The sequence below is a fragment of the Lepidochelys kempii genome, chromosome 5 (genome assembly GCF_965140285.1).
Source record: "Lepidochelys kempii isolate rLepKem1 chromosome 5, rLepKem1.hap1, whole genome shotgun sequence".
Taxonomy (NCBI): Eukaryota; Metazoa; Chordata; order Testudines; family Cheloniidae; genus Lepidochelys; species Lepidochelys kempii.
This window is the reverse complement of record NC_136384.1, coordinates 76,198,688-76,226,091: the sequence shown is the minus strand read 5'-3', so window position 1 is coordinate 76,226,091 and position 27,404 is coordinate 76,198,688. Positions and strand designations below refer to the sequence as shown.

The window sequence follows — 27,404 nt, the reverse complement described above, 5'->3', positions numbered from 1 at the left end:
TGCTTAAAGTTAGACACAAGTTTAAGTACTTGGCTGAATCAGCACCTAATGCGTGCCACATACATGTCGCCTTTTTGAGCAGTTAAAAACGAGTCCCACCATAACCAGTCCTGATTCTGATCTGAATTACATGGAGTGTGCATCTACAGTAGCTGCACTGACTTAACGAGAGTCACTCCAAGTTAACACAAGCGTAACTGAGATAAGAATCTGTCTCAACATCATTCCAAATTGCTATATCGACATGGTTTCACCATCTTCAGTCCAAATAAAGGTGCTTTGGTTATGTTAAGAGAGTCAATGTGAGAAAAAGCTAAAAAGTGTACAGAAGCAGACATTCTGCAAGTAACACGTTTCTACACATTATGTGAAGATACATTTGGTTAATAACACTAACATCATTTGGCAATAAAAGTGATTTACAAAACAGAGCAAAAGAAGAATTATGTCATATATACAGGGATGCAATTCCCAAAATTATGCCCAACAAGTGGGCAAAATATTTTGCTACCAATCTCTCCTTCTCACTTCATACTCAGCCACTGAATGCCATTTGGTCACAGAATGAAGCACAAACTAATTTAATCTTCAACTTCTAGGTGGATAGGACTAAACAGCCAGATTGACAAAACACCAGGACAATCATTACAAAGAATACATATAAAGGTGAAAAATATACATCTATCTGGATGTAATGTGAACTGATGGCACCACTTCAGCTATGGGAACATACAAGGCAGAGCACACACACAAATCTTCACAATAAATCTGGAGATGTTTATTGAAAGACAAAAATAACTTTAAAAAAAAAAAAAAGTTGTTCGGATGTTATCCACAGAGTGTGTGTAGGAGAAGGCAGGAAACAAAGGGATGTCAACCTCACACATTTGGGCACAAAGTGATTATTTCCTTCCCATTGACTAAAGGGGAGCAAAAATGATCAAGTAATCCACTGCAGCATCAGAAAGCTCGTGTTAATCTCCTGTTTGCTGATGAAAGAATTAACCTTATACAGTTTTACCTTCCAAACTTTTGATTTTTCATATGATTCCATGCAGCTCTGGTGACCAGGAATGATCCCTTCAAATGAACTCTATGAATTATATCTACAATCAAATTAATTGAACAGACATTTGATTATTTTCCCTTTTGTGGCAAAATAAAATATGCAATTTCTACTTCCTCCGAGAAAAAAAAAGGAGAGGCCCATTGAGCTTCATCTCATTTCATTTACACTCAGCTAATTTGACCACAGTCTGGACATCTGCACTGTATTTTTTTAAACTCATTTTGAAATGCTGTGGGATGGGCATTTGAACTGATTAGGCTGGTCTTCTCCCTGCTCCCCTTCTTGTCCTGTGAGCCCCTCTAGCACATGGAGCTCATGGTATCACAGACCCCTTGTGCTTAAGCATAACCAGGGGCTGTCTTTTTCTGCGGTTCTTGCCTCTTACTGGCAGTCTTTTGGGGACTTAACTGGGTGCTCACTTCCCATCACTTCACTGAGGGGTATTTGCTTGATGTCCTGTTCCGACTGCAACTGGGCACTGCAGCTTCACACCACCCTTCCCTTGTTATAGGTTTTAGGTATTGCCTGTCTTTCTGGGCGTTGAGGGTTTCAGGGTTTTCTCGGGGTTACAAATGCATTTTCCCACGTGGGTCTTTCCTGACAGCCTCTGAACCAGGAGGTCTGGTTTTAGGAGTATTTTTTTTTTCTTTTCTGAGATGGGGGCGACATTTGCATGAGTCCAGTGTGGACTGCAACACTGACCCAGTGTGAAAGCTGATAACGAATTAAGCATCTTGGGGCTGAGATTTGCAGGCCAAGCGTGAATCTCTAAGGTCAGGTACAAACAGACCCACCCCCAACCCATGCCCCTCACATTTACTTAACTAGTGAAGAAAAGGAGTACTTGTGGCACCTTAGAGACTAACAAATTTAGGTTTCTAGACACTAAGTCAACTACAAAGTTAATCGACTTACCCCAGTCTTCATCACTTATCCTAGCAAATGAACGGTCCCTCAGAATCCTAAAATACATGGTCAGGAAAACAAAAAAGGAAGGTGAACATGTATTTAAACAAAAGGATTAGAATATGGTACAACAATGGGGAAAAGCTATCTTCATATTTACTTACCCAGCATTGTTTATAACAATATCTGCAAAGAACACAAAAACAAAACATTTTAAGTATGAACGAGTATGAATCTGCACCTTCTTTAACTCTGCTCCTGCTTTCAAAATCTATGTTATAAGCACTCACATGCAGTTTGTTGTAATTGTTAAATAGTCACTCACTCATATTGACTAGGGCTGTTCCAGAATTGGGAAGTGCATGGCTTTCCTTATGTTTCAAAGTATTTTGGGACATGTAGTCCCAGTTTGTCACAAGCTGCAGTGAAGCCTCATAAGTTGACCCAGGTGTTGAGGTGACAGCACTAATCACTGATGGGAAGGTGCCATAAACCAGCCCCCTACCTCAGTGACATCATGCTCAAGTTTGTATTGATGAGACCGCCCAGATCAATGATGCTACTTGCTACAAATTCTGAATTACATGATTTATGGTAACAAAAAAGCTGGAATACTCCAGAACTCAAAGTGGGTGGCACCATGGAGAAACAGTCAGAAAGCCTGTAATGTAACTCAGACCACACAACCAACAATAAGGCAAGAAAGGGAGCTTCAGAACCACCCACTGCCCAGGTTTCTGTCCTGCACATGCTACCCTGAGCATAAAGAAATGCGGACATCAGGGCAGGAGGGAGAAATATACAGAAGGGGAAAACCATATAGTTTAGGGGGAAATGGAACAGATAGAGAGAAAACAGAGGGAGAAGATGGAAAATAATAAAAGGATTGAAGAAAACAGTAGGAAGAAGGAAATGGCTGGAAATAAAAGGAAAGAATGAAAACAGAAGACAGAAGTGGGAAAAGGGGGCAAGAGATAAGTGAAGAAATGGAAGAAAAATTAACACACAGCTTAATGCTTTGTTGAGTTTTATTTGCTTTTGTTCTTATCCATTGCTCAGCTCTGACCAAATACCATTTCCAGGTACTCAGCCAAAGTAAAAAGTTAGATAATGATTAATACTGACAAGCATTTGCAAAACACAAACTTTATTAATTAAGGAAATGTTTGGGACCTTTTACTCTCTGTAGCACCACAACAGTCTATTCTTCACTAAGGTAAGGCAAAAGTAAAGAGAATTACTCAAATGTTACTGAGCATCTTTAACTCTTTATGAATCTCTTCAACATTCTTTCAATTCTGTTCATCAGGGATTAGATGACTAGCAACATAATGTCATGCCAATAAGAAAATAAACAGCATGATAAAAGAAAACAGATCAAAGTTTGCTCTCTGTTTATGTGAACCAATAATTCTGTCCTTTAGATTTGCCAGAGCAAGTCAGAACTATGCTTCCTTGAACTATTTTCAGCAAAAGGGCAAGACAGACATTGTGGAGTAGACTAAGTTATTAAAAGCAAACATAAAACAGAGCCAAGAAAAAAGTGAAATGATACCCACTTCCTTTAGACTACATATACCGTTTAAAGAAGAACGCTGAACAATCAAGATTTAAGGAACAAGTCACCATGCTTTAGAAGTATATTTTTTCTGTCTTGGAATGCAAGTTCTCTTTTACCCTGGAATAATGATAAACTGAAACGACAGTCCAGCCTAGAATATGGGTTATCAGAGATTCAGCAATGCTAAGATATCTGGGTTGTTGTGTTAGTTTTCCAAGGTGTAGGTCTAATATTTTGTAGTGTTCTACAATGACAGTTGTCAAGTGTCTGGTGTAATCTTTGAGGGGACAACTTGGTGATAAAGTAGAGGGGACTGATCTTCACAGAAATGGAGATCTACTGGGGAACCATAAATAATTGCAAACCATTATTTGCCAACTAACTTTAGAGAAGACCTGTAAGGAAGGTCAAAAATTGGGTAATAACTTGAAGGACCATATTACCTGATATATGCTTATTTTTAAGTGGAGCAGAGAACTGGAGAGAGTTGAATTCTCATTTGTTGGCTTCTGTTTTTTGTTTGTTTGTTTTGGAAGGGGAAGATGAAGAGTGATGTGTATAAATAAATTCACCTTCTGTTATGTTACCACATTCAGTGTTTATATTAACGGAACAACAATCACCTTCAAAGCCAGTCAGGTTCAAAAAACTAAATCATGTAAGTTCCAGGTTGTAAAACTTCTCCCAAGTTTCCCTGACAAATGTTGTGAGTCTTAAAATTACTTTTTAAAAAAATAAATAAATATGTATTTCACCCTCCTGTTTCTCTGTGAAAGAACCATATTAGTGAGGGAAACTCTGAAATTGATTATACTGTCAAATGCACAAATCTTTCAGTTATAATTAGGTGTTGCTAGAAATAATAGTAAGTGAAAAATTTTCGCAAGGAAATACTATTTCTAAACCATTGGTCTCCCTTTAATAAATGGTGTAAGAGCAGAAACATGCTACCTAGGGTGACCAAATGTCCCGATTTTATAGGGACAGTCCCGATATTTGCGGCTTTTTCTTATATAGGCACCTATTTTCCCCCACCCCCGTCCCGATTTTTCACACTTGATATCTGGTCACCCTAATGTTACCTTAAAACAGAGACATAAGGGGAATCAGAGTTCCGCTCTTCCCTATGTAAAAAGAGAGGTGATGACAATGTTATAATAAACTTTTATATATTCCTGACAAATTCAGCCCCTACAGAAGTCATCCATAATGACCACAGTGCACATTATGGAGTGGGTACTGTTGTCTGTCTTGTAGAAAAAAGTGTGTGGCCCCTTTAATGGCCAGACAGCAAGAATGACTGGCTGAGGCAGCTTCAGACCACGTATGTGTGGGGATGCTGACCAACCCCCCCAAGTGAATGGAAGAGACAGGGGGACTATTTAGGTCCACGACAGTGCAGGAAAAGCCCTCTTTTACCTGGACCAGGCGGAATAGCATCCACCCTCCCATCCTTGGAAGTAGCTAAATAGCAGGTTTTGTCATGATCCACTATGGGCATGAAACTACTCGCTCCTTTCTCCGGGGCTGGGAAGGACTTTTTCCCCTCACTGCCAGATTAGCCAAGGCAAAGTGTGGGGGTTTTCTGCCTTCCCCACAGGGGGTTGGGAGCTTAGCTAGGATGAACATGAAACAGGGATTGGGCTATGATATCATAACTCATAACGTAATCAAGGAGCCAAAATTTGGTGCGGGTACTCCATAGGGAAAGGTGATGGTGAGCAGATAAAATGAATTGGTAAAGGATTTCAAGGGGTTATTCTTTAAAGGAACAGAAACAGGGGAAGATTCAGGGCTCCTCTGACTGGTACAGAAGGGAAACACACCCCCTCCCTCCTTTATAGCCCCCCCTTAACCTTCATTCAGGGTGGCAGGGTCCCAGCAGTGGGTTGGCTGGGAGCAAGATGGGTAAAGAGGGAGAGCTGACAGCAGCCCATCCTGGTATGTTTAAATGATTATGGAATTACCTGCACTATATACTTGTATCAGCTGGGCACTCCCAGACATTTAGGAATAAAGCTGCGGCCTAATTATACCACATCCAGTGTGTCCTGTCGTTCTTCCGGCATAGCCGGACAACACTTATTTACAGAAAAAGATGTACTGTCATTTACACATATTCAAGGAATAGTGTTCCTTCCATAAACACTCTAAATGCTCAAAATAATTACTTAGATAAAGCTTGCAATTTTATTTTATACTAGCAAACTGCTAACTTCTAGTTACTGGGAATGGCTTTTTTATTTGTTTGGGACTACAGAGAGTAGAACACCACAATCTTGAATTTAATTACATTGAATTTCCTGTACATGCTATCACTAATTCTCGATTGTTAACTGCACAGTTTAAGATGACTTTGCATTCACAAACAAACAAGTTAATAATTGTACCTATCCTCCCAAAAGCTTCAAGGGCTGACTGCACAAGCTTCTCACCAGCCTCCACTGAATCTGTAAACAAAACAGGCAGTGATGTGATCTCCAAATAAAATCATTTATTTGTTACACAGCCACATATTACTGTATACAATGTACTTCTAGGATGTAGATAACCACATAGAGTGTGATACATTTAAAAAGAAAAAGTGAACTGCTCATATGAAATCCCCATAGGGTAAAATGAAATTTTAGCCACTGCAGGCAATTAGACCACTGCAGTTCCTGCACAAGCCAAACAGTGCAGCATTTTATCATTACATGAAAACCAAGAAGCTAAACCTCACTAAAAACAGGCAGTCTAGTTTCTATGTTGGCTAAATGATAAGCTTGCTAAGTCACAGAAAAGACTACCTTTTTTCGGGATGGGGGTTGCTCCCCCTTCCAGCATACCAGTGCCAAGAGTTCAAGTGACTAAGATCAGAGATTTCATTTTAAGATGCTTTATATCTCCATCTCCCCCAGCCTCCGAACAACGTTTTACCTCATTGAATGAATTAAATTACTAATAGTATTGGAGTAGTCCTTTGTCACAAACTGTTACCTTTTCATTTAGTAACAGTACGTACTACTGTATTTCCATAAATGAAGTGTCCCTATTAAATCTATTATGGAAAATAACATACCATAGTTAGCTACTGCTTTTCCTCCTTTCGCTCTTATTTCTTCAACAACTTTGTCAGCAGCTGAGGAGCTTTTGCCATGTCCTTTGGAGTCACCTCCCAGATCATTCACTGCGGAACACAAAAAAGAAATTCTTGATCAATCGATACTCATATGTTTCACAGTCTCTTCTCATCCGGCAGCCACTAAGGTTTCTGGTATATGTTATTAATGAGATACACTGCAGGTGATTTCTCCTGGCAATCTAAGTTATTTGGACGAGAGTAAACAGTCTGACATTACCGCAGGGATGGGCAAACTTTTACGCCTGACAGCCACATCAAGGAATAGAAATTGTATGGTGGGCCATGAATGCTCCCAAAATTGGGGGTGGGGTGTGGTAGGAGGTGAGGGCTCAGGTTGGAGGTGCAGGCTCTGGGGTGGGACTGAGGATGAGGAGTTTGGGGGTGGAGAAGGGTGCTCTGGGCTGGGACTGAGGAGTTCAGAGGGGGATCAGGGCTGAAGCAAAGGTGCGGGAAGGAGTGCAGGTTCCGGGCTCTGGGATGGAGATAGGGATGAGAAGTTTGGGGTGCAGGACCGTGTTCCGTGCTGGGATAGAGGGATTTGGAGAGCAGGAGGGGGATCAGGGCTGGGACTGGGGGCATGGGGAGAGGCTCAGGGGTGCAGGCTCCGAGCGGCGCCTACCTCAAGTGGCTCCCGAAAGCAGTGGCAAGTCCTTTCTCCGGCTCTTAGGCATGGTGCGGCCCCCGACCTGGCACCCCAGCAGGAGCTCGTGGACCAGCTTAAAAAAGGCGCACGGGCCAGATCCGGCCCACGAGACATAGTTTGCCCATCTCTGCTCTACTGGATTAGGTGGAGTCATTTCATAACATTCCATACAGTTCCTGAGGGCACATCTACACAAACACTTATTGCCATATCTGCTGACAGTGGGGACCCAGAGTGAGGGCAGCAGCTTCAGTAGATGTTACTGAGCATGCTCAGTACAAGCCAAGCAGCATATCTGAGGGGAGGGGCATATAACCCCCGCTGGCCCGTGTGTCATCTCTGCTAAAGTGTAAATCTACAGTGCTAGAGCATGCTGCACACTGTCCACGTGGACTCCACCGCAGTACACAAGAAGTACCCTAGTGCGTTTTAATGTATTACTCTTTCAAACAGCAGCACATCAACACGCACTAAGGAACTTTTTGAGTGCAGCAGCATGGTCCACACCAATAGTTAGACCACAGCCTACTGAAGTGCTGTAGATTTAGATTTCATTAAACTTTCTCAGGTCATTTGATGTAGTTTGCATGTAACAGCATACATAAACTGATAGTTTCTCCTTATTCAGGACTAACTACGCAGAGCTGGGTAGTACCTCAGTGGAAAGCCTTGAATGCAAAACTTCCCAAAATGTGAAAATCCAGTGGCCCAAGAGTATTTGCTGGTGCTCTTTGAAAAGCTGCATGGTCACATGCAACAGCTATTACAGACACATGGAGTGCATTTGAGACCATTCTACAACTTTATTCACAAATCTGTATGAGCTAGGGTTTATATTTTAGGTCCCAGGGTGAGTTACAGGGTTTTCTGCAGGAACTAAAGCCACAGGGTGGTGTGACAGTCAGGGTCCAGACACCCCAAAAGGAGAAGAGAAGGTTTAAACCCCCAAAATAAGCAGTTAAAATCAACAGATTGTATACAGTGTTATTGTATCCACAAAAATAGCTCAATTTCGGTCTTTTACGAAAGCTCATTTTTTGAAAGCTTGTTCTTGTAATGTACTAAATATAATAATCATGAGATATGTATACAAGCTATGGTTATGACGTTACCTATCTGCGTACACAGAGAATTGTGCTCTTAAACTTCAACTCCACCACACATCAGCGAGGTGAGCAATTGGACAGAAAGAGGTACCTCCCAAGCCTGCTATTTACACAAAAGCGGACTCAAGTAACAATCCACTGTACAACCCAGGAAAAGACAAATCATTGGTCCTTAGAGTTAATGGAAAGACACCTGGGAATTTTCCTATTTTGAATATCTACAGTGACTAAAGAAAAACAAAAAACAAAGACACCTTGCAAACCCTTTTTAAAAAAAGAAGAGATTGAAAGTGAAATCTATCCAGAAACTGAGGGACAAGACGCTAGGTGTGAAAGAGTCTGTGAAACAGTGGATGCTCACTGTAGCTAGGTGGTATGGTGGGAAACTGTTCAAAGGAAATAGGTAAATTGTATTAGAAAAGGGATTTTATCTAATACAGAACTGGAAAGACTGATGCATCTTTGTGTTTATTTACTCTGTAACTTTTATGTTTGCCTTCCCTTATCATCCTTAGATAATACTTAGGCCCTGTCTACAATGGCAAATTTCAGCGCAGCGTACACACTCCCAAGCAGGGTGGATTTGATTTATTTCAATCAATTTGACTTCATGCTTTAAATCATTAGTCAGGAAGATTTGATTTAATCATGGTTTTCTACATAAAAGTGCATTCTTGTTGGTTGTTATAACCTTAATACATATTCTTCACAACTCAGAGATAGATGTAGGTTTCATTTTTAGAAGGTACACACTATACGTTTTTAAACAATGACTTATTTTGAATACTTTTCAGATTAGTTTTACAGCTATATCAGAAAATGAATGATTGTTGGGTTATTTCATTTACCAAAGGTAATTGAAGCAGATATTTTTGAAGTCATTGGGAGGTGAACTATCTCCAATTCAACAGGTTAATCATTAATATTTGGAGGATTTTCTTGCCATGCTGTATTAGGAGGACAACACCATCAGACACACATTTAAATTGTTTTAGTTAACTAAAACATAACAACGTTATGTATTCTGGATTTTTTTCTTCAACAACAAACATATAATATTTTAACAAAACAAGCATATGTCCCTCGCTTCTCACATTTATCACCAGACTTCTTCTCCTTGTCCGAATCTATTCCGCCCCCAACAATCTTCTATTCATTGAACTTTTTGAAACTTTGCACTTTTAGAGAGAGGTAAGGGATTGACTGTATGAAACAGAGTTGAGGTCTGTTATTTTTCACCTATATATATTATTTATTTATTTTAAAACATTTTTGCTGTGAACAAGCATGTTACCTCTGGAGACACAAATCTACAGTTTGAGAACTGCAAAACTAAGCATCTGATGGCATCTTCTGGACTGAGTTCTGAGTCCCATTGGGTAGATAGAAAGATTAACCTAAATAATCTATACAGAAGCCCCTAGAACCCCATAAGATTGGGTCCCTAATCCATGAATTATTGGAACTCATTTACAAAACTTTTCTTAAACATTACAAGAATATATTGTCTCATACTATAGAATTAGAATTTATAATCCCTATTCCATGATGAGATATCTTTGAGCTATAATGCATCTTAATTAAAACTATCTTTAGATCGGTTTTTCCTCAAAAAGCATTTTACCAAAAAAACCTGATTTAAATTAAAAAATCCGATTTTTCTCATTTTTTTTAAAAAATCATTGATTTTTATCCACCCTGCTGCCAACCCACTTAGCGCGCATAAACTACAGTTGTAGCGCTTTCAAAAAAAAGTGCCTCATTGAGAGGCGTACAGCTTTCTGCGCTGGGACAACAGAACGGCAGGGGCCAGTGTAGACTCCGTGGCGATTACAGCGCTGTGATTGGCTTCCAAGAGGTGTCCCACAATGCCTGTTCTCACCTCTCTGGTCATTGGTTTGAATTCTACTGCCCTGCCCTCAGGTGACCAATCGTCATCCCCATGCCGTAAATTCCTTTGGAAATTTGAAAGTCACCTTCCTGTTTGCTCGCTGATGCATGCAGTGGTCTCAGCGCATCTTTCCAGGTGGCGATGCCTGCTCCACGCACCAGGCAATCCCCCGGTTAGAGCAATGCTGACTGGCATTTGGGGAGAGGAGGCTGTCCAGTCCCACCTGCACTCCAGCCATAGGAATTATAATACCTACAGACAGACTTCACGATGAATGACAGAAAGGGGCCATGACCAGGACACATTGCAATGTAGGGTCAAAGAGAAGGAGCTGTATAGCGCCTACCACAAGGTGTGGAAGGCAAACCGCCGCTCCGGTGCTGCGCCCATGAGCTGCCAGTTCTACAAAGAGCTGGTCATGATACTCAGCAGCAACCCCACCTCCACTGCAAAGGCCCCTGTGGACACTTTGTTGGCTCATGTGCCAGTTGAGAGTGGACTGAGCCAGGAGGAGGGAATCTTGGACGAGAATGTGGAGGGTGAGAGAGACCGAAAGGCAGAGGATGATTCGGAGGCAAGAGATGCATGCAGTCAGGAGCTCTTTTCTACCCCATCACAGCAGTCAGATCTTGGCTAAGTGCAAACAGGAGAGGAGGCCCCTGGTAAGTGGATCTGATTTTAGGAATCACTGAAGTGAGTTGTTGGGGGCAGAAGGGTTGCAGAAAGTAGACGTGTCTCCCACCGCATGCCTAGTCTGAGCGGCGGGGGGGGGGGGGGAGACAATTGCTGCACACAGGCGAGCCGCATAGGGGGCAGGCGGAAGCTGCAGGCTTGGAGAAGACCTTCCCTTGATTCCCTGCTCACCCTCAGCAGCGACATATCTTCCATAATGATCACATCCTGTGGAAAATGTGGGGACAGGAATGAGTAATGGTCTCAAGTTGCAGTGGGGGAGGTTTAGGTTGGATATTAGGAAAAACTTTTTCACTAGGAAGGTGGTGAAGCACTGGAATGCGTTACCTAGGGAGGTGATGGAATCTCCTTCCTTTGTGGTTTTTAAGGTCAGGCTTGACAAAGCCCTGGCTGGGATGATTTAGTTGGGGATTGGTCCTGCTTTGAGCACGGGGTTGGACTAGATGACCTCCTGAGGTCCCTTCCAACCCCAATATTCTATGATTCTATGATTATTAGGCCCGCCTTACAGCACTGGCTCTCCCCAAGAGCCACATGCCCAGTGTACAGCAGGGTCTGGGAAGAGTGATTTACCCTGCCCCTGTGGCTACTCACCATTTTGGGGGTCTTGTGGCTCATGTGTGTTTGCCTGGGGTCAGCCAGTTAGTGACAGGTGTGAGAGTACTGGCTGTGTTTTAAAGCACTGAATCAGTGTTGTCTGTGGTGCAAATAATACTGCTTCTTTAAAATGTTGCGTTTAAACTTCACAGAGATGATCTTGGGAGCCTAGGCTTCCTCTTTGTTATCTGCATCGGAATGGTTGCACAGAATTAGAAAGTGGCCAAGAAGAACTAAGGAGGACTTTCTGCATGAGGTTCTTATGCACTCTGCCGCCAAGAAACAGGATTGAAGGACAGGAATTGGCAGGGACAGTGAGAAGAGAGACCGAAAGGTGAACACAGCATGGCAGAATGAAGCCAGAGTGGCTCTTAAACATTATGGAGTGCCAAGTGGACACACTCCAGGCGATACTAACTCTTCAAACCAAGGAGCTCGGTTCCCACCTCCCCCTGCGGCCACTGTCACAAAACTCTTTCCCATGCGCCCCTCAGACACCACCAAAACATGTTTATCAACCTCCTGGCTCCAATCTCTACCTGCAGCATTCCATTCCTCCCTCCTCACAGTCCGGCTCTGTGGACTCCCACTACCCACTGCACTCAACACCCATCCCTCTGCAGTTTGGCCCTGCTGAAGTACAGTACCTGCTGCAGTGTACTCTAAAGGAGAAGGCTGGATATGATCCCTGGACATACACGAATCTTTAGCCATCCCGGGACCCCTCCTCCTCCTGGGACCTTCCCTTCCTCTACCCCCCGTCCCTGCTGATGTATTTTTTCATTTGAGTCTGTCCTCTGGTTGTTGTCTTTTAATAAAAGGATTGTGTTGGTTTGAAAGCAATCTTTATTCTATTAATTGAAAGCAAAAAGAGCAAAGCAAAGCAACATATAATTATGTTAAACCCCCTTACTGCATCATCTCCTAGCATTACAAGCACTGCAATCCTGAGCATAGCAACAAATATTAGTGGCTATCAGCTTCAAATTGCTGCCTCAAGGCATCCTTGATCCTTATAGCCCTGTGCTGCGCCGCTCTAATAGCCCTGGTCTCTGGCTGTTCAAACTCAGCCTCAGGCGCTGAGCCTCTGCGGTCCAGCCCTCAGTGAAGCTTTCACCCTTTTCTTCACAAATATTATGGCGTGTACAACAGGCAGCTACAAGCATAGGAATATTGTCATTGGCCAGGTCCAGCTTCCCACAGAGGCATCCACAGCGGGCTTTTAAGCGGCCAAAAGCACACTCAACAGTCATTCTGCACTTGCTCAGCCTATTGTTGAACAGCTCCTTGCTGCTGTCAAGTTGGCCTGTATTTGGCTTCATAAGCCACAGCATTAACGGTTAGGCAGGGTCTCCCAGGATCTCAGTGGGCATTTCAACTTCCCCTACAGTGATCTTCTAGTCCGGGAAGAAAGTCCCACCTTGCAGCTTCCTGAACAGACCAGTGTTCCAAAAGATGTTTGCGTCATGCACCTCTCCGGACCAGCCTGCGTTAATGTCTCTGAAACGCCCACGGTGATCCACAAGTGCCAGGAGAATCATTGAGAAACACCCCTTGAAATTAATGTACTCGATGGCTAGATGGTCTGGTGTCAGAATTGGAATGTGTGTGCCATCTCCCCAGTGTGTGCCCCTCCGCAGTTAGGGAAGCTTATTTGTGCAAAGCCATCCACAATGTCACGCACGTTGCCCAGTGTCACGGTCTTTCGGCGCAAGATGCGATTAGTCTGGGATGTGACGTAATGCAGCATGGATCATTGGGACAGGACCCAGGATGCCTCATGATCCCCTCTGCCTTCCCACAAGTCTTAGCAGCAGAAGAGAAAGAGGTGCTCTGTGGGATAGCTGCCCAGAGTGCACCGCTCCGAATAGCACCGCAAGTGCCACAAGTGTAAACATGCTATTGCGCAGGCAGCTGACAGTGTGAACACACAACAGCCGTAGAAACAAAAGTGAAACTGTTTGAGCAGCATATTCCAGAAGTCTTGAGGTCTTTCTGAGTGTAGCGTTCATTGATTTGAGATCTACCATACCATTCTCCCACTGGAAGGGAAAACCTATAACAGCAGCAGGCTGTAAAAGAGACCCAGTTTGGGAATATTTTAACGAAGTTCCTCTGCCTGTGGGTAAGACAGGCATGCGTGCAAAATACAAACAGTGCAACAAAGAAATGCAAGGCCTGGCTGCCTATCTGAAACAACATCACAAAAAGTGTTCCTTCTCAGAAGGAAGCGGTGTTGAAGATGATGAAAGGAACATGTCTGAACATGCAAGATCTTCAGGTTGGTAAACTTTTTTATTTCATACTTCTTTCCTAAGGATTGCCTGTCTTCCTTCTGAACTATTCTTGAATTCTCATGTTTGAGCAAAAAATATAGTTGTTACTCTATGGTACTATCATTTTAGATGCACTTGTGATAAAAAATAAATAGCTGAAATAGGCAGATCTTCTTTTTACAATTTCACCTTTCAGGTAGTACTGAGTGTCAGTGAATGCAATGAGTAATACTCAATGAGCAGTATGGTAATAATAATTAAATAACTGCATTGACTTGTTTTGTTTAGGAGAATCCCTCCTCAACATACAGAATTCTGAAGACTATCCACCTTCAAGATCACCATCATTTTCTATAGTTTCAGAGTTATCTGCCAATGATAGTGTTTCAGTCACATCACGTATGTCACATAGCCTCAGTATAACACCTGTAACAAAAAGGAATAAAAAAATCTCCATCATCCAGAAACAACCATAGGTAAGTTTGTGATAAGAACCAGCAGATTACAAAAAGAGGTAATTGATGAAAAAATTGCCTGGTTTGTTTATGCAACAAACTCTCCTTTTCGTATGACTGAGAACCCACACTTCGTTAACCTGGTTCAGTCATTAAGACCAGGATACAGTCCACCCAACAGAGCAGATGTCGCAGGCAAATTGCTGGATAAGGTGTATGAAAGAGAAATTGAGCAGTGTGCAAAAGGTCTAGAGGATAAAATTGTTAACCTGAGTCTTGATGGGTGGAGCAATGTCCACAATGATCCTGTTGTATGTGCTGTCTCTTCCTTACAGAAACAACTGATACATCAGAAAATGCAAACAGAAGAAATACTTACAAGAAGTAGCAGTAAAAGCTATAACAATCTGTAAAAAAAAAAAAAAAAAAAAAAAAGCAAATGTCTAGTATGCAGCTTGGTCACAGACAACGGTGCAAATGTATCCAAGATGAGAAGAAATTATTCAGAAGAGAGTCCAAAGCTAATAACATACGGTTGCAGGGCTCATTTGATACACCTCCTAGCCAAAGACTTCAGTGTTCCAGAAATAAAGGCTTATGTTGTGGAAATTGCAAAATACTTCCGTAACAACCACTTTGCAGCAGCTGCTCCGAAAAAAGTGGGAGGAACCACGCTAACTTTCCGACAAGATGCGCAATGAAACTCAGTAGTGGACTGTTTTGAGAACTATATCGAGAACTGGCCTAATCTGATGACAATTTGTGAACAAAATCGTGAAAAAATAGATGTCACGGTCACAGCTAAAGTTCTCAACATTGGGCTTAAGAGAAATGTTACACATATGCTGAGTACTCTGAAGCCTATTTCTGTAGCCTTGAACAAAAAAAGGAAAACAGCCGTTTTATTGCTGACACTGATGAAATTTGGAAGGAACTGAGTGGGACCTTAAAGAGAAAAATATGGAATGACAGAGGTAAATTACAAGCATTAAAAAAAACAAATGGGACAAGCACTATCTCCAGCTCATTTTCTTGCAAATATTCTCAATACTCGGTACCAGGGTGAAACCTTAACTGCTGAAGAAGAGGAGCTGGCTATGACATGGACATCCAGCAATCATCCCTCCATAATGAAAACTATAATAAAGTTCAGAGCTAAGGGTGAACCATTCAAGAAATATGTTTGCTAAGAATGTTTTAAAGAAAGTCACACCAGTGAACTGGTGGAAGTCACTTAGCACTTGGATTCAGAGACTGTTGAAGTGATAATCTCACTTTTAACAGCAGTAGTTTTTTCTGCCAGTGTAGAAAGAATATTTTCTTCCTTTGGACTAATTCATTCCAAACTGAGAAATCGTTTGGGACCTGAAAAAGCAGGAAAGCTTGTTTTTCTTTTCCAGATTATGAACAAACATGAAAATGAAGGTGAAGATGACCAACTTAGCCTCAGAAGCCAATATTTTAAGTTTCTCATGTTGACCTGACTGACAGTCTATTTAATTTTGGGTTTGTTTTTTTTAAAATATTTCATTTAACTCTTTTAGTTAAAAACAATTTTAACAAAAACAAACCTGATCTTAAAAAACTTGAATGTTTAACTAAATTCAAAAATTCATATGCTTGTTTTGTTAAAATATTATATGTTTGCTGTTGAAGAAAAAATCCAGAATACATAACGTTGTTTTAGTTAACTAAAACAATTTAAATGTGTGTCTGGTGATGCTGTCCTCCTCATACAGCATGGCAAGAAAATCCTCCAAATATTAATGATTAACCTGTTGAATTGGAGATAGCTCACCTCCCAATGACTTAAGGTTATAACAACCAACAAGAATGCACTTTTATGTAGAAATCCACGATTAAATCGAGTCTTCCTGACGAGTGTCTTAAATAATGATTTAAATCAAATCCACCCTGGAATCCACACTGCCCACTTGGATTAACAGTTGAGGAGTTGTGCTAAGGAGAGCTTTAGCCCAGGCCCCGCTTTTGAGCCTGCCACTCAAGTAAAATATCACCACCACACTTGAGTTAAGGGTTTTTGTGAGTGCATGGAAGTCAAGTTAGGGTTAAGTTATCTCTCTCGATAGCCCTTCAGTGAAGAGATGCCCTCAGCCAAAGATTGTTACTTGTTTCAAAACCAGAAGCTCAGAAATAAAGTTTGAATCTCAGGAGTTAGGAGGATAACTTATTAAAGAACAAAGGTTATTGGCAAAGAAGTCGTGAAGTTTGAATCCCAGTAGAGTATTTGTTTTTGTTTTTTTAAAAAGAGAGAGACAAAGGTTACTGGCAAGGGATCAAAATAATTGAGAAACAACTTACCAACTACTGAAGCTCCTCTTTCAGCAAAAGCTAGAGCATATGCTCTACCCAATCCTAGTTTTAAAAAACAAAACCAAAAAAAGCTTCAGAGTCAGTATTTTTTCTACAAATACAATTTAAACTAGTTAAAGTCATGTGGAGAAATTGTCACTTGAGCTGAAATCAGACATAAAAAAATAAAAATGTGCATATTTAATTGAAAACTGAGGGCCAAATCCACAATTTAAAACACTAAGTCAGAGGTTCTCAAATTTTTTTTTACTGGTGACCCCTTCCATATAGCAAGCCTCTGAGTGAGACCCCCCTTATAAATTAAAAACACGTTTTTATATATTTAACACCATTATAAATGCTGGAGGCAAAGCGGGGTTTGGGGTAGAGGCTGACAGCTCGCAACCCCCCATATAATAGCCTCGTGATCCCATGAGGGGTCCCAACCCCCGTTTGAGAACCCCTGTGCTAAGTATTCCCCATGCTCACTTCGTGGTACAGCACCCAGAAGAGTCATCATGGAAGCTACTTGTCGCTAAAGCTCCAGGAGAGTTTTGTGCTTGTGAAGGAGGCATTTGTGACACTTGATGGGGCAGGCTACAAAATACAGGAATGTATTCCGGTTTTGCAGTGGGAGAAAATGCTTCAAGTTAATGAACTACATTCTAAGTTAATAAGAGAGCTCCTAGTTTAATTTAGTTTTGTCTACTGAAAAGGAAACATTGTCATATCATGCAAACACAAGTTCAACTCCAATCATAATTATTTAAACTATTATAGTGCCTTTTACCCATATTGATAAAATCAGTGCCAGTTACACCTCTACCCCAATATAATACGACCCGATATAACACGAATTCGGATATAACGTGGTAAAGCACCACTCTGGGGGGCGGGGCGGGGCTGCGCGCTCCGGCAGATCAGCGCGTCTGGCTCCAACATACTGCTCTGAGCGGCGTGTTAAGGGTGCCAGGCCAGGGCCGAGCGGTTGGATAAGGGGCAGAGAGTCTCAGGGGGCGGTCAGGGGACAGGCGGGGTTGGATGGTTCGGAGGTTCTGGGGGCGGAGTGGTCAGGGGCGTTGGATAGGGCGTGGGAGTCCTGGGGGGGCCTGTCAGGGGGCGGGGGTATGAACAGGGGTCGGAGCAGTCGGGGACAGGGAGCAGGGGGGTTGGGTAGGGGGTGGGATCGGTCAGGGGACAAGGAGCAGGGGGGCTTAGATAGGGGGTGAGGTCTTGGGAGGGGGACAAGGAGTGTGGGGGGGTTGGATGGGTTGGGGGTTCTGAAGGGTCAGTCAGGGGGCGGGAAGTGAGTATTAATAATGGAAATGCTAGAGGCCAAAGCAAGTTCAATATAACGCAGTTTCACCTATACGCAGTAAGATTTTTTGGCTCCCGAAGACTGCATTATATCGGGGTAGAGGTGTACTTGGACCAAAACAAGAAGCAAGTCATTTATTGGCATAAGCAAGGAGCACAAAGCAGCTCACCTAATATAAAGTATAATGCAACATTTAAAGTTTCATATCTTCTATTAGTCTTTCACCTTTGTCTTTATTTAAGCTTAAGGCCTGTTGAATACAACAATTGTTTTTATGGACAATGATATTATCCAGTCATACCAGTCAAAATGTTAACAAAAGTGGATCAAGGGAAGGAATTGCGATTCTTTTCCACACAAGTAATTTTCTTATGAATTAAACAAATGACTGAATAAAGTGTAAGGAGGAGGAGGAGGATTTTTCAAAGTGCACACAAAGTGCCTTTGTTCCCCCGTGAGATCACTTAAAACTGGCTCATAAAGGCTGTTTGGAAACATATTGATCGTGCTATATCTAATAAACAAACCAAGGATTTAGAAATTAAAGTTGAGATTATAGGTCCCATTATGTGATGCTTTCATTTGGTAATCTCTTTGGTGCCATGCCTACATATTAGAAAATAATACGGCTCCAATATTTGGCTACTGGCAAGGTGTAATGTAGCCCCTTGAGCTGTGCAAAGTTAAGGTGCCCCTTTCTCCATGATGTTTGAACTATCCAAAAGCACAGGCCAGTGAGAATGGTGTCACCCAAGGATCAGACAGGGTGCTTATGATATGGAGATTCCTGTTTATAAACCATTACACACAAAGCAATCTATGTGGTGTCCACATAAATATCCAACGCTAATAATAAAAGATTTGCTCCCAGTCCCTCTCTTTCCAAAGAACTCTTCTATAATCTCAATTTCTAGAGATTACATCTACTACTTAATTGACTAAGCAGAAATCTTGAATTTATTTTACATCTGAGCCCAGAATTGGACTCCTAATAATGTTCAAGATGTCTTTGCTTGGAAAAAATAACTGTAGGACAATAAACGAGGAAATTTACTGCATAAAAAAACTTAACAATTGGTGGGAGGCAAAGTAACATTGGTTTAAGAAAACAGGATAATTGAGAAGAATGTAATATTTTTCTTACATCTGCATTTTGTTTATAAGATGTAGCCTTTTCTATATCCCAAATAATTGAAGGGACAATTTTAAAAAGTTAAAATACAGTCTTTGAAAACAATGTAACAATATATGTAATGACTGGAAAAATCAAATTTCTCATTTAAATGACCCTGCTTTCACTTCCTTGAGAGCTGCTGAGGTCCCTCATCAGGAACACCTACAGGAATGGAAAAGAATACTTATCTGTCTGCAAAAGGTTTCTAAGTGAAGGGTACAGGGAACCATAACTTAAAGCAAAGATCAAGACGTGTTAAACTCCCTCACCAGTTCTGACCTTTATAAAAGGATCAACTTCTAAGTCACTGTGTAAAAGCAATGGTACTACAATCAAAACAAGGTAAGCACCTATTGAGAATTAAACAAAGCATTTTGATAGATCTGTAGTTAAACAAACATATGTGAAAGTAGAATGAATTATATTGAAATTATAATTCATTAAAGAAATGCTACTTGAAGGGTTTGTTGAAATATAATTGTCAGGAAGGGAAACATTAAGGAGTGTGAGACAATGGGTCCTCAAGCTAATTTACTTAGAGCTTCTACTGAGCTAGGAGATTGGTAAACATTAGTATGCAAATAAAATATGTATGTATATTTGTCAGTTTCTGCTTTCTTTTGTCTCTTATGTTAAATTGGCTTTGGCTTAGCTGTATAAATAAGTTATCTTGAGCCTCAGAGAGGGGCTCACATCTGGGTACATTGGCAAAGCGCTTTGCTAATAAACAGAGTGGTCTGACAAATTATGTGAGTCCTGAATCTGACTTTGACACATATTAAGTACTGATTTTTATTTAAAAAGCTATAGTAAAACCATACTTATCTTGAAACCACCACTTTCAAGAATCCTAAGGCTTCTAGTACAAGTTGTACATGCTAAAGATCCACTGATACCAAGCAACTTTTTGCTTTTTTATCTTGTATTATTTCCTATTGTCTTAGGTGGTCACTTTTGACAGATTTCACTGAAGAAGAAAGATTTACAGAACAGCACAGCAAACTAACATGAAGCAAAGGAAAATCTGGGCAAGAGCTGAAAGGCGTTCAGAGTAGCTTTAAAGCTCTTACTCTGCTTCATATTGTCAACTTTAAAAAAAAGAAAAGGAGTACTTGTGGCACCTTAGAGACTAACCAATTTATTTGAGCATAAGCTTTCGTGAGTACAGCTCACTTCATCGGATGCATACTGTGGAAAGTGTAGAAGATCTTTTTATACACACAAAGCATGAAAAAATACCTCCCCGCACCCCACTCTCCTGCTGGTAATAGCTTATCTAAAGTGATCACTCTCCTTACAATGTGCATGATAATCAAGTTGGGCCATTTCCAGCACAAATCCAGGGTTTAACAAGAACGTCTGACTGGTTTATGAATGTTATAATTCTTGACATCTGATTTGTGTCCATTTATTCTTTTACGTAGAGACTGTCCAGTTTGACCAATGTACATGGCAGAGGAGCATTGCTGGCACATGATGGCATATATCACATTGGTGTATGTGCAGGTGAACGAGCCTTTGATAGTGTGGCTGATGTTATTAGGCCCTGTGATGGTGTCCCTTGAATAGATATGTGGGCACAGTTGGCAACGGGCTTTGTTGCAAGGATAGGTTCCTGAGTTACTGGTTCTGTTGTGTGGTATGTGGCTGCTGGTGAGTATTTGCTTCAGGTTGGGGGGGACTGTCTGTAGAAAACCTGGATTTGTGCTGGAAATGGCCCAACTTGATTATCATACACATTGTAAGGAGAGTGATCACTTTAGATAAGCTATTACCAGCAGGAGGATGGGGTGGGGGGAGGTATTTTTTCATGCTTTGTGTGTATAAAAAGATCTTCTACACTTTCCACAGTATGCATCCGATGAAGTGAGCTGTAGCTCACGAAAGCTTATGCTCAAATAAATTGGTTAGTCTCTAAGGTGCCACAAGTACTCCTTTTCTCTTTGCGAATACAGACTAACACGGCTGTTACTCTGAAACTTTAAAAAACATTTGTTTGAAAACTTTTTGCCAACTATTCTTGCAAGTATCAGTAAAGTAGCTTAAATTAATCTGCTCTACCTACACAGCTAAAGCACTGGAATAGACAATTTGTTGCCCTTTGCTTGGCTATTGCGTAAATGGCCCAAATCCCCACTCCAGCAAAGAGAGCTGCATAGAGTTGGTGAGAGGGGAAACAGTTCCTACTCCTGTACCGAGCTCATTGCAAGATCAAGGCTTCAGTGGGTATCACCTAAGATTATTATAAATTATGAAAGAGAAAAGAAAATCTCTACAGTTTGCTTTGTGCCTCTGTCAGCACCTGAACGCTCTTTAGATTTCAAGCAGCCCGCATGCTTTAATTCCAGGTAGCTGTGTTTTGAAAAGTAGTTTTTCAAAATACAATTATCTGGCAAACTGAAGCAAAAACAGGCAGGACGCCTGTTGTCAACATGAGAGTGAGGGATCTCTTTCCTTCAAAGGGGTGGGGCGTGACTTCAGCCTTGACACCTCGAAATCAAACTCTCTGCTCACCCTCCTCCAGGAGCTCAGGAAAACCTTTACCCCAGTTCTGCACCGCTGAGGCACATCCCACGCCCAGAATACCAGAGAAAACAGAATAAATAGCTGGCCGCCACCACCGCCCCCACATATGCACCCTTGTTATTGGCAGGCAGAGTTTTCCTTCCCAAAAGGCAGAGGGGCCCTTTCAGCTGCAGCCAGAGCCGCAGGATTCCCCCTTAGCTCCCAATGCCTGCAGCCAACTCTTTCTCCAAACCCGCGGCCCGCCTCAGCCAGCACCTACGAGAGCAGCACTGGCGAGCGCTGGCCAAGGCAGCCCCGCCCAGCGGGCCAGTACCACGCCGCGCAGTGCAAGCCCACAGGGCCCGCGCGAGCCGCTTACCTCCGCCGGCGCCAGTCACCAGCACCACCCGCCCGTCGAAGCTCAGCCCAGCCGACATGCTGCCCGGACGCGCTCCCGGGCCCAAGCGGAAACGGCAAGTGCCGGGACGCAACCGCGGCAGCGGCCAGGCAGAGGGCGAGAGCAGCGCGCCTGCGTCAGGCCGCCCCGCGGGTCTCTGGGAAATGTAGTGAATTGACTCAAGCCGCTGCGCAGCGCGCCGGGCGCCATGGAAGGGCCGACTTTCCCTTTCCCTTTCCCTTTCCCTGGTGGGTGGTTTGGAAGAGGGGTGTGAGTATCTGGGGAGGAGGGGCTCTGCCCGTTTTGGGGGTGTCAGGGTTCACTCTGAACTCTAGGGTAATTATTTCTTCCAGCTTAGGTTAAAAACTTCCCCCAGGCACAGATTCTTGAAGGGGAAAGGAGTCCAGGAGAGCTGGCTGTATTTCAAGGAATCCCTGTTGAGGTTACAGGGACAAACCATCCCGATGAGTCGAAAGAATAGTAAATATGGCAGGCGACCAGCTTGGCTTAATGGTGAAATCCTAGCGGATCTTAAACATAAAAAAGAAGCTTACAAGAAGTGGAAGGTTGGACATATGACCAGGGAAGAGTATAAAAATATTGCTCGGGCATGTAGGAATGATATCAGGAGGGCCAAATCGCACCTGGAGCTGCAGCTAGCCAGAGATATCAAGAGTAACAAGAAGGGTTTCTTCAGGTATGTTGGCAACAAGAAGAAAGCCAAGGAAAGTGTGGGCCCCTTACTGAATGAGGGAGGCAACCTAGTGACAGAGGATGTGGAAAAAGCTAATGTACTCAATGCTTTTTTTGCCTCTGTCTTCACTAACAAGGTCAGCTCCCAGACTGCTGCGCTGGGCATCACAAAATGGGGAAGAGATGGCCAGCCCTCTGTGGAGATAGAGGCGGTTAGGGACTATTTAGAAAAGCTGGATGTGCACAAGTCCATGGGGCCGGACGAGTTGCATCCGAGAGTGCTGAAGGAATTGGCGGCTGTGATTGCAGAGCCATTGGCCATTATCTTTGAAAACTCGTGGCGAACCGGGGAAGTCCCGGATGACTGGAAAAAGGCTAATGTAGTGCCAATCTTTAAAAAAGGGAAGGAGGAGGATCCTGGGAACTACAGGCCAGTCAGCCTCACCTCAGTCCCTGGAAAAGTCATGGAGCAGGTCCTCAAAGAATCAATCCTGAAGCACTTGCATGAGAGGAAAGCGATCAGGAACAGCCAGCACGGATTCACCAAGGGAAGGTCATGCCTGACTAATCGCCTTTTATGATGAGATTACTGGTTCTGTGGATGAAGGGAATGCAGTGGATGTATTGTTTCTCGACTTTAGCAAAGCTTTTGACATGGTCTCCCACAGTATTCTTGTCAGCAAGTTAAGGAAGTATGGGCTGGATGAATGCACTATAAGGTGGATAGAAAGCTGGCTAGATTGTCGGGCTCAACGGGTAGTGATCAATGGCTCCATGTCTAGTTGGCAGCCGGTATCAAGTGGAGTACCCCAAGGGTCGGTCCTGGGGCCGGTTTTGTTCAATATCTTCATAAATGATCTGGAGGATGGTGTGGATTGCACTCTCAGCAAATTTGCGGATGATACTAAACTGGGAGGAGTGGTAGATACGCTGGAGGGGAGGGATAGGATACAGAAGGACCTAGACAAATTGGAGGATTGGGCCAAAAGAAATCTGATGAGGTTCAATAAGGATAAGTGCAGGGTCCTGCACTTAGGACGGAAGAACCCAATGCACAGCTACAGACTAGGGACCGAATGGCTAGGCAGCAGTTCTGCGGAAAAGGACCTAGGGGTGACAGTGGACGAGAAGCTGGATATGAGTCAGCAGCGTGCCCTCGTTGCCAAGAAGGCCAATGGCATTTTGGGATGTATAAGTAGGGGCATAGCGAGCAGATCGAGGGATGTGATCGTTCCCCTCTATTCGACATTGGTGAGGCCTCATCTGGAGTACTGTGTCCAGTTTTGGGCCCCACACTACAAGAAGGATGTGGATAAATTGGAGAGAGTCCAGCGAAGGGCAACAAAAATGATTAGGGGACTGGAACACATGACTTATGAGGAGAGGCTGAGGGAGCTGGGATTGTTTAGCCTGCAGAAGAGAAGAATGAGGGGGGATTTGATAGCTGCTTTCAACTTCCTGAAAGGGGGTTCCAAAGAGGATGGCTCTAGACTGTTCTCAATGGTAGCAGATGACAGAACGAGGAGTAATGGTCTCAAGTTGCAGTGGGGGAGGTTTAGATTGGATATTAGGAAAAACTTTTTCACTAAGAGGGAGGTGAAACACTGGAATGCGTTACCTAGGGAGGTGGTAGAATCTCCTTCCTTAGAGGTTTTTAAGGTCAGGCTTGACAAAGCCCTGGCTGGGATGATTTAACTGGGAATTGGTCCTGCTTCAAGCAGGGGGTTGGACTAGATGACCTTCTGGGGTCCCTTCCAACCCTGATATTCTATGATTCTATGATTCTTCCTTGTCCTTGGAGGGCATTGCTGCCACCCCCAATTGAGCAGGGCCGGCTCTCGGCACCAGCAAAACAAGCAGGTGCTGGGGGGGGGGGCACAGTTATAGGGGCGCCATTCTGGCGCCGGCCCTGCTGCCCCTAGAAATGTGCCCCTGCTCCGCCTGCTCCCCCGAGTGCGCCGCCGCTCAGCTTCTTCCTCCTCCCTCCCAGGCTTGCTGTTCGCCAAACAGCTGTTTCACATGGCAAGCCTTGGGGGGGGGGGTAGGGAAAAGCGGAGTGGCAGCGCGCTCGGAGGCGGCGGTGGTGGAGCAGAGGCGAGGAATGGTTCCTTTACCCGCCCCCCCACTCATCTCCACTGCGCCTGCTCCTCTGACCGCGCTGCCTCTCCCTCGCCTGAAAGGGAGGGGGGAGAAGTGGAGCGGCGGCGTGTTCAGGGGAGCAAGCAAAGCGGAGGTGAGCTAGGGTGAGGGGTTGCGGGGGGGGGGGCAAGCCATAGGAAGCAATGGGGGGGGGGGAATGTGGCATGCCCGGGGGGGAGGCAGGGCCAGGGATTTGGGAAAGGGGTTCGGAAGAGGCAGAGTTGGGGCAGAGCCAGGGGGGGAGGCACGAAAAAAAGCAGGGGCAGCCAAAATTTTTTTTGTTTGGGGCAGCAAAAATCCTAGAGCTGGCCCTGCAAGTGAGATAGACAAAGGTTCAGGAAAAAGACCACTTGGAGTTCCTGTTTCCCCAAAATATCCCCCCAAGCCTCTTCACCCCCTTTCCTGGGGAGGCTTGAGAGTAATATATTATATAATATATTAACCAAATAGGTAAACAAGGTGAGCACAGACCAGACCCTTGGGTTTTTCAGACACTAAAAACCAATCAGGTTCTTAAAAACAGAACTTTATTATAAAGAAAAAAGTAAAAGAAGCACCTCTGTAAAATCAGGATGGAAGGTCATTTTATAGGGTAATAAGATTTAAAACACAGAGGATTCCCCTCTAGGCAAAACTTTAAAATTACAAAAAACAGGACTAAACCTCCCTCTTAGCATAGTGAAAATTCACAAGCTAAAACAAAAGATAATAGTAAGGAAATGCGTTATATTACTTACAGTTTGTAATTTTAGATGCTTATTTCAGGTAGGGTTTTAGGAAATGTGTTTTTCCTGCTCTGGTCTCTCTATGTCCTGGAGAGAACAACAAAGAGAGCACAAAACAAAACCTCCCCCCACAGATTTGAAAGGATCTTCTTCCCTTATTGGTCCTTTTGGTCAGGTGCCAATCAGGTTATTTGAGCTTTTTCACCCCTTACAGGTAAAGGAGAGATTTTATGCTACCCTTAGCTGTATGTTTATGACGGGGGAATGGGGAAGCAACATTTCTCTCCTGTTCTAGTTACTGAATAGGTGTCACTGGTACTGGAGGAGGCAGAGAGGAGCGGGGGGGCACCTCAGGGGAAGAGATGGAGCATGGGCGCGAGAAGAGGTGGAGTGGGTGCAGGGGTGGGGCTTTGGGGGACATGGGGCAAAGTGCAGGAGGATGGAGCCACGGTCTGGGTGCTGATGCCCCCCCTTCTAGGGAGCTTCCAGCGCTCCCACCCAGCGCCTCCCTCAACATAAGAGTCACTGTGGCTTGTGGGTGCTGAGCACCCCTATCTTTTTCAGTGGGTGCTTGACGGAGTGGATTTGATTGAAATCAAACTGATTTAAATCACTAATCAGGAAGACTCAATTTAATCATGGATTTCTACATAAAAGTGCATTCTTGTTGGTTGTTATAACCTTAAATAAATATTCTTCACAATTCAGAGAGAGATGTAGGTTTCATTTTTAGAAGGTACACACTATACATTTTTAAAGTGATTTATTTTGAAAACTTTTCAGATTAGTTTTACAGCTATATCAGAAAATGGATGATTGTTTTGTTATTTCATTTACCAAAGGTAACTGAAGCTGATATGTATGAAGTCATTGGGAGGTGAACTATCTCCAATTCAACAGGTTAATCATTAATATTTGGAGGATTTTCTTGCCAGCCTGTATTAGGAGGAGATCATCACCACACACACACATTGTTTTATTTTACTAAAACAATGTTATGTATTCTGGATTTTTTTTCTTCAACAGAAAACATATAATATTTTAACAAAACAAGCATATGAATTTTTGAATTTAGTTAAACATTCAAGTTTTTTTAAAATCAGGTTTTTTGTTAAAATTGTTTTTAACTAAAAAAGTTAAACGAAATATATTTTTGAAAAACAAAAATTAAATCGACTATGTCAGCCAGGTCAACATGAGATACTTAAAATATTGGCTTCTGCAGCTAAATCGATCATCTTCACTTTCATTTTTGCTCATAATCTGGAAAAGAAAAACATGCTTTCCTGCTTTTTCAGGTCCCAAACAATTTCTCAATTTGGAATGAATTAGTCCAAAGGAAGAAAATATTCTTTCTACACTGGCAGAAGAAGCTACTGGTGTTAAAAGTGAGATTATCACTTCAACAGTCTCTGAATCCAAGTGCTAAGTGACTTCCACCAGTTCACTGGTGTGACTTTCTTTAAATCATCATCAGCAAACATATATTTCTTGAATGGTTCTTATTCCCAAACTGGGTCTCTTTTATGGCCTGCTGCCATTATAGGTTTTCTAGTGAGACAATGGTATGGTAGATCTCAAATCAATGAATGCTACACTCAGAAAGACCTCAAGACTTCTGGAATATGCTGCTCAAACAGTTTCACTTTTGTTTCTACTGCCTGTCCCTCCCTTCTCACATTTGTCTACAGACTTCTTCTCCTTGTCCAGATCTATTCCGCCCCCAACAATCTTCTATTCATTGAACTTATTGAAACTTTGCACTTTTAGAGAGAGAGAGAGAAGGGATTGACTCTGTACACAAATTTGCAGAGGGACA

General features: G+C 42.9%; 1 protein-coding gene and 1 long non-coding RNA gene across 5 annotated transcripts in view; one reads left to right on the top strand and one right to left on the bottom strand.

Annotated features, from left to right (window-relative positions):
- The window catches only part of HSD17B4 (hydroxysteroid 17-beta dehydrogenase 4), a 118,987-nt gene extending 96,821 nt beyond the window's left edge, over positions 1-22,166 (bottom strand). For 2 of the 4 annotated variants that reach the window (XM_073344778.1, XM_073344781.2), the window contains exons 1-7: positions 22,011-22,166; positions 16,644-16,697; positions 6,598-6,705; positions 5,927-5,986; positions 2,140-2,161; positions 1,985-2,031; positions 1,022-1,106 (exon numbers count right to left, since the gene is read on the bottom strand). In XM_073344778.1, the coding sequence (XP_073200879.1) occupies positions 1,022-1,106; positions 1,985-2,031; positions 2,140-2,161; positions 5,927-5,986; positions 6,598-6,705; positions 16,644-16,697; positions 22,011-22,068 (434 nt within the window). In that variant the 5' untranslated portion in view covers positions 22,069-22,166. Of the gene's footprint in view, positions 1-1,021; positions 1,107-1,984; positions 2,032-2,139; positions 2,162-5,926; positions 5,987-6,597; positions 6,706-16,643; positions 16,698-17,123; positions 17,230-22,010 lie in introns of those variants that run through there. The other 2 variants (XM_073344779.1, XM_073344780.1) reach the window with 2 other exon arrangements.
- Positions 18,914-27,404, top strand: part of LOC140911543 (uncharacterized) — a 115,754-nt gene continuing 107,263 nt past the window's right edge. The window contains exon 1 of the long non-coding RNA XR_012159041.2: positions 18,914-19,468. This is a non-coding gene — a long non-coding RNA (uncharacterized LOC140911543). The remainder of the gene's footprint in view (positions 19,469-27,404) is intronic.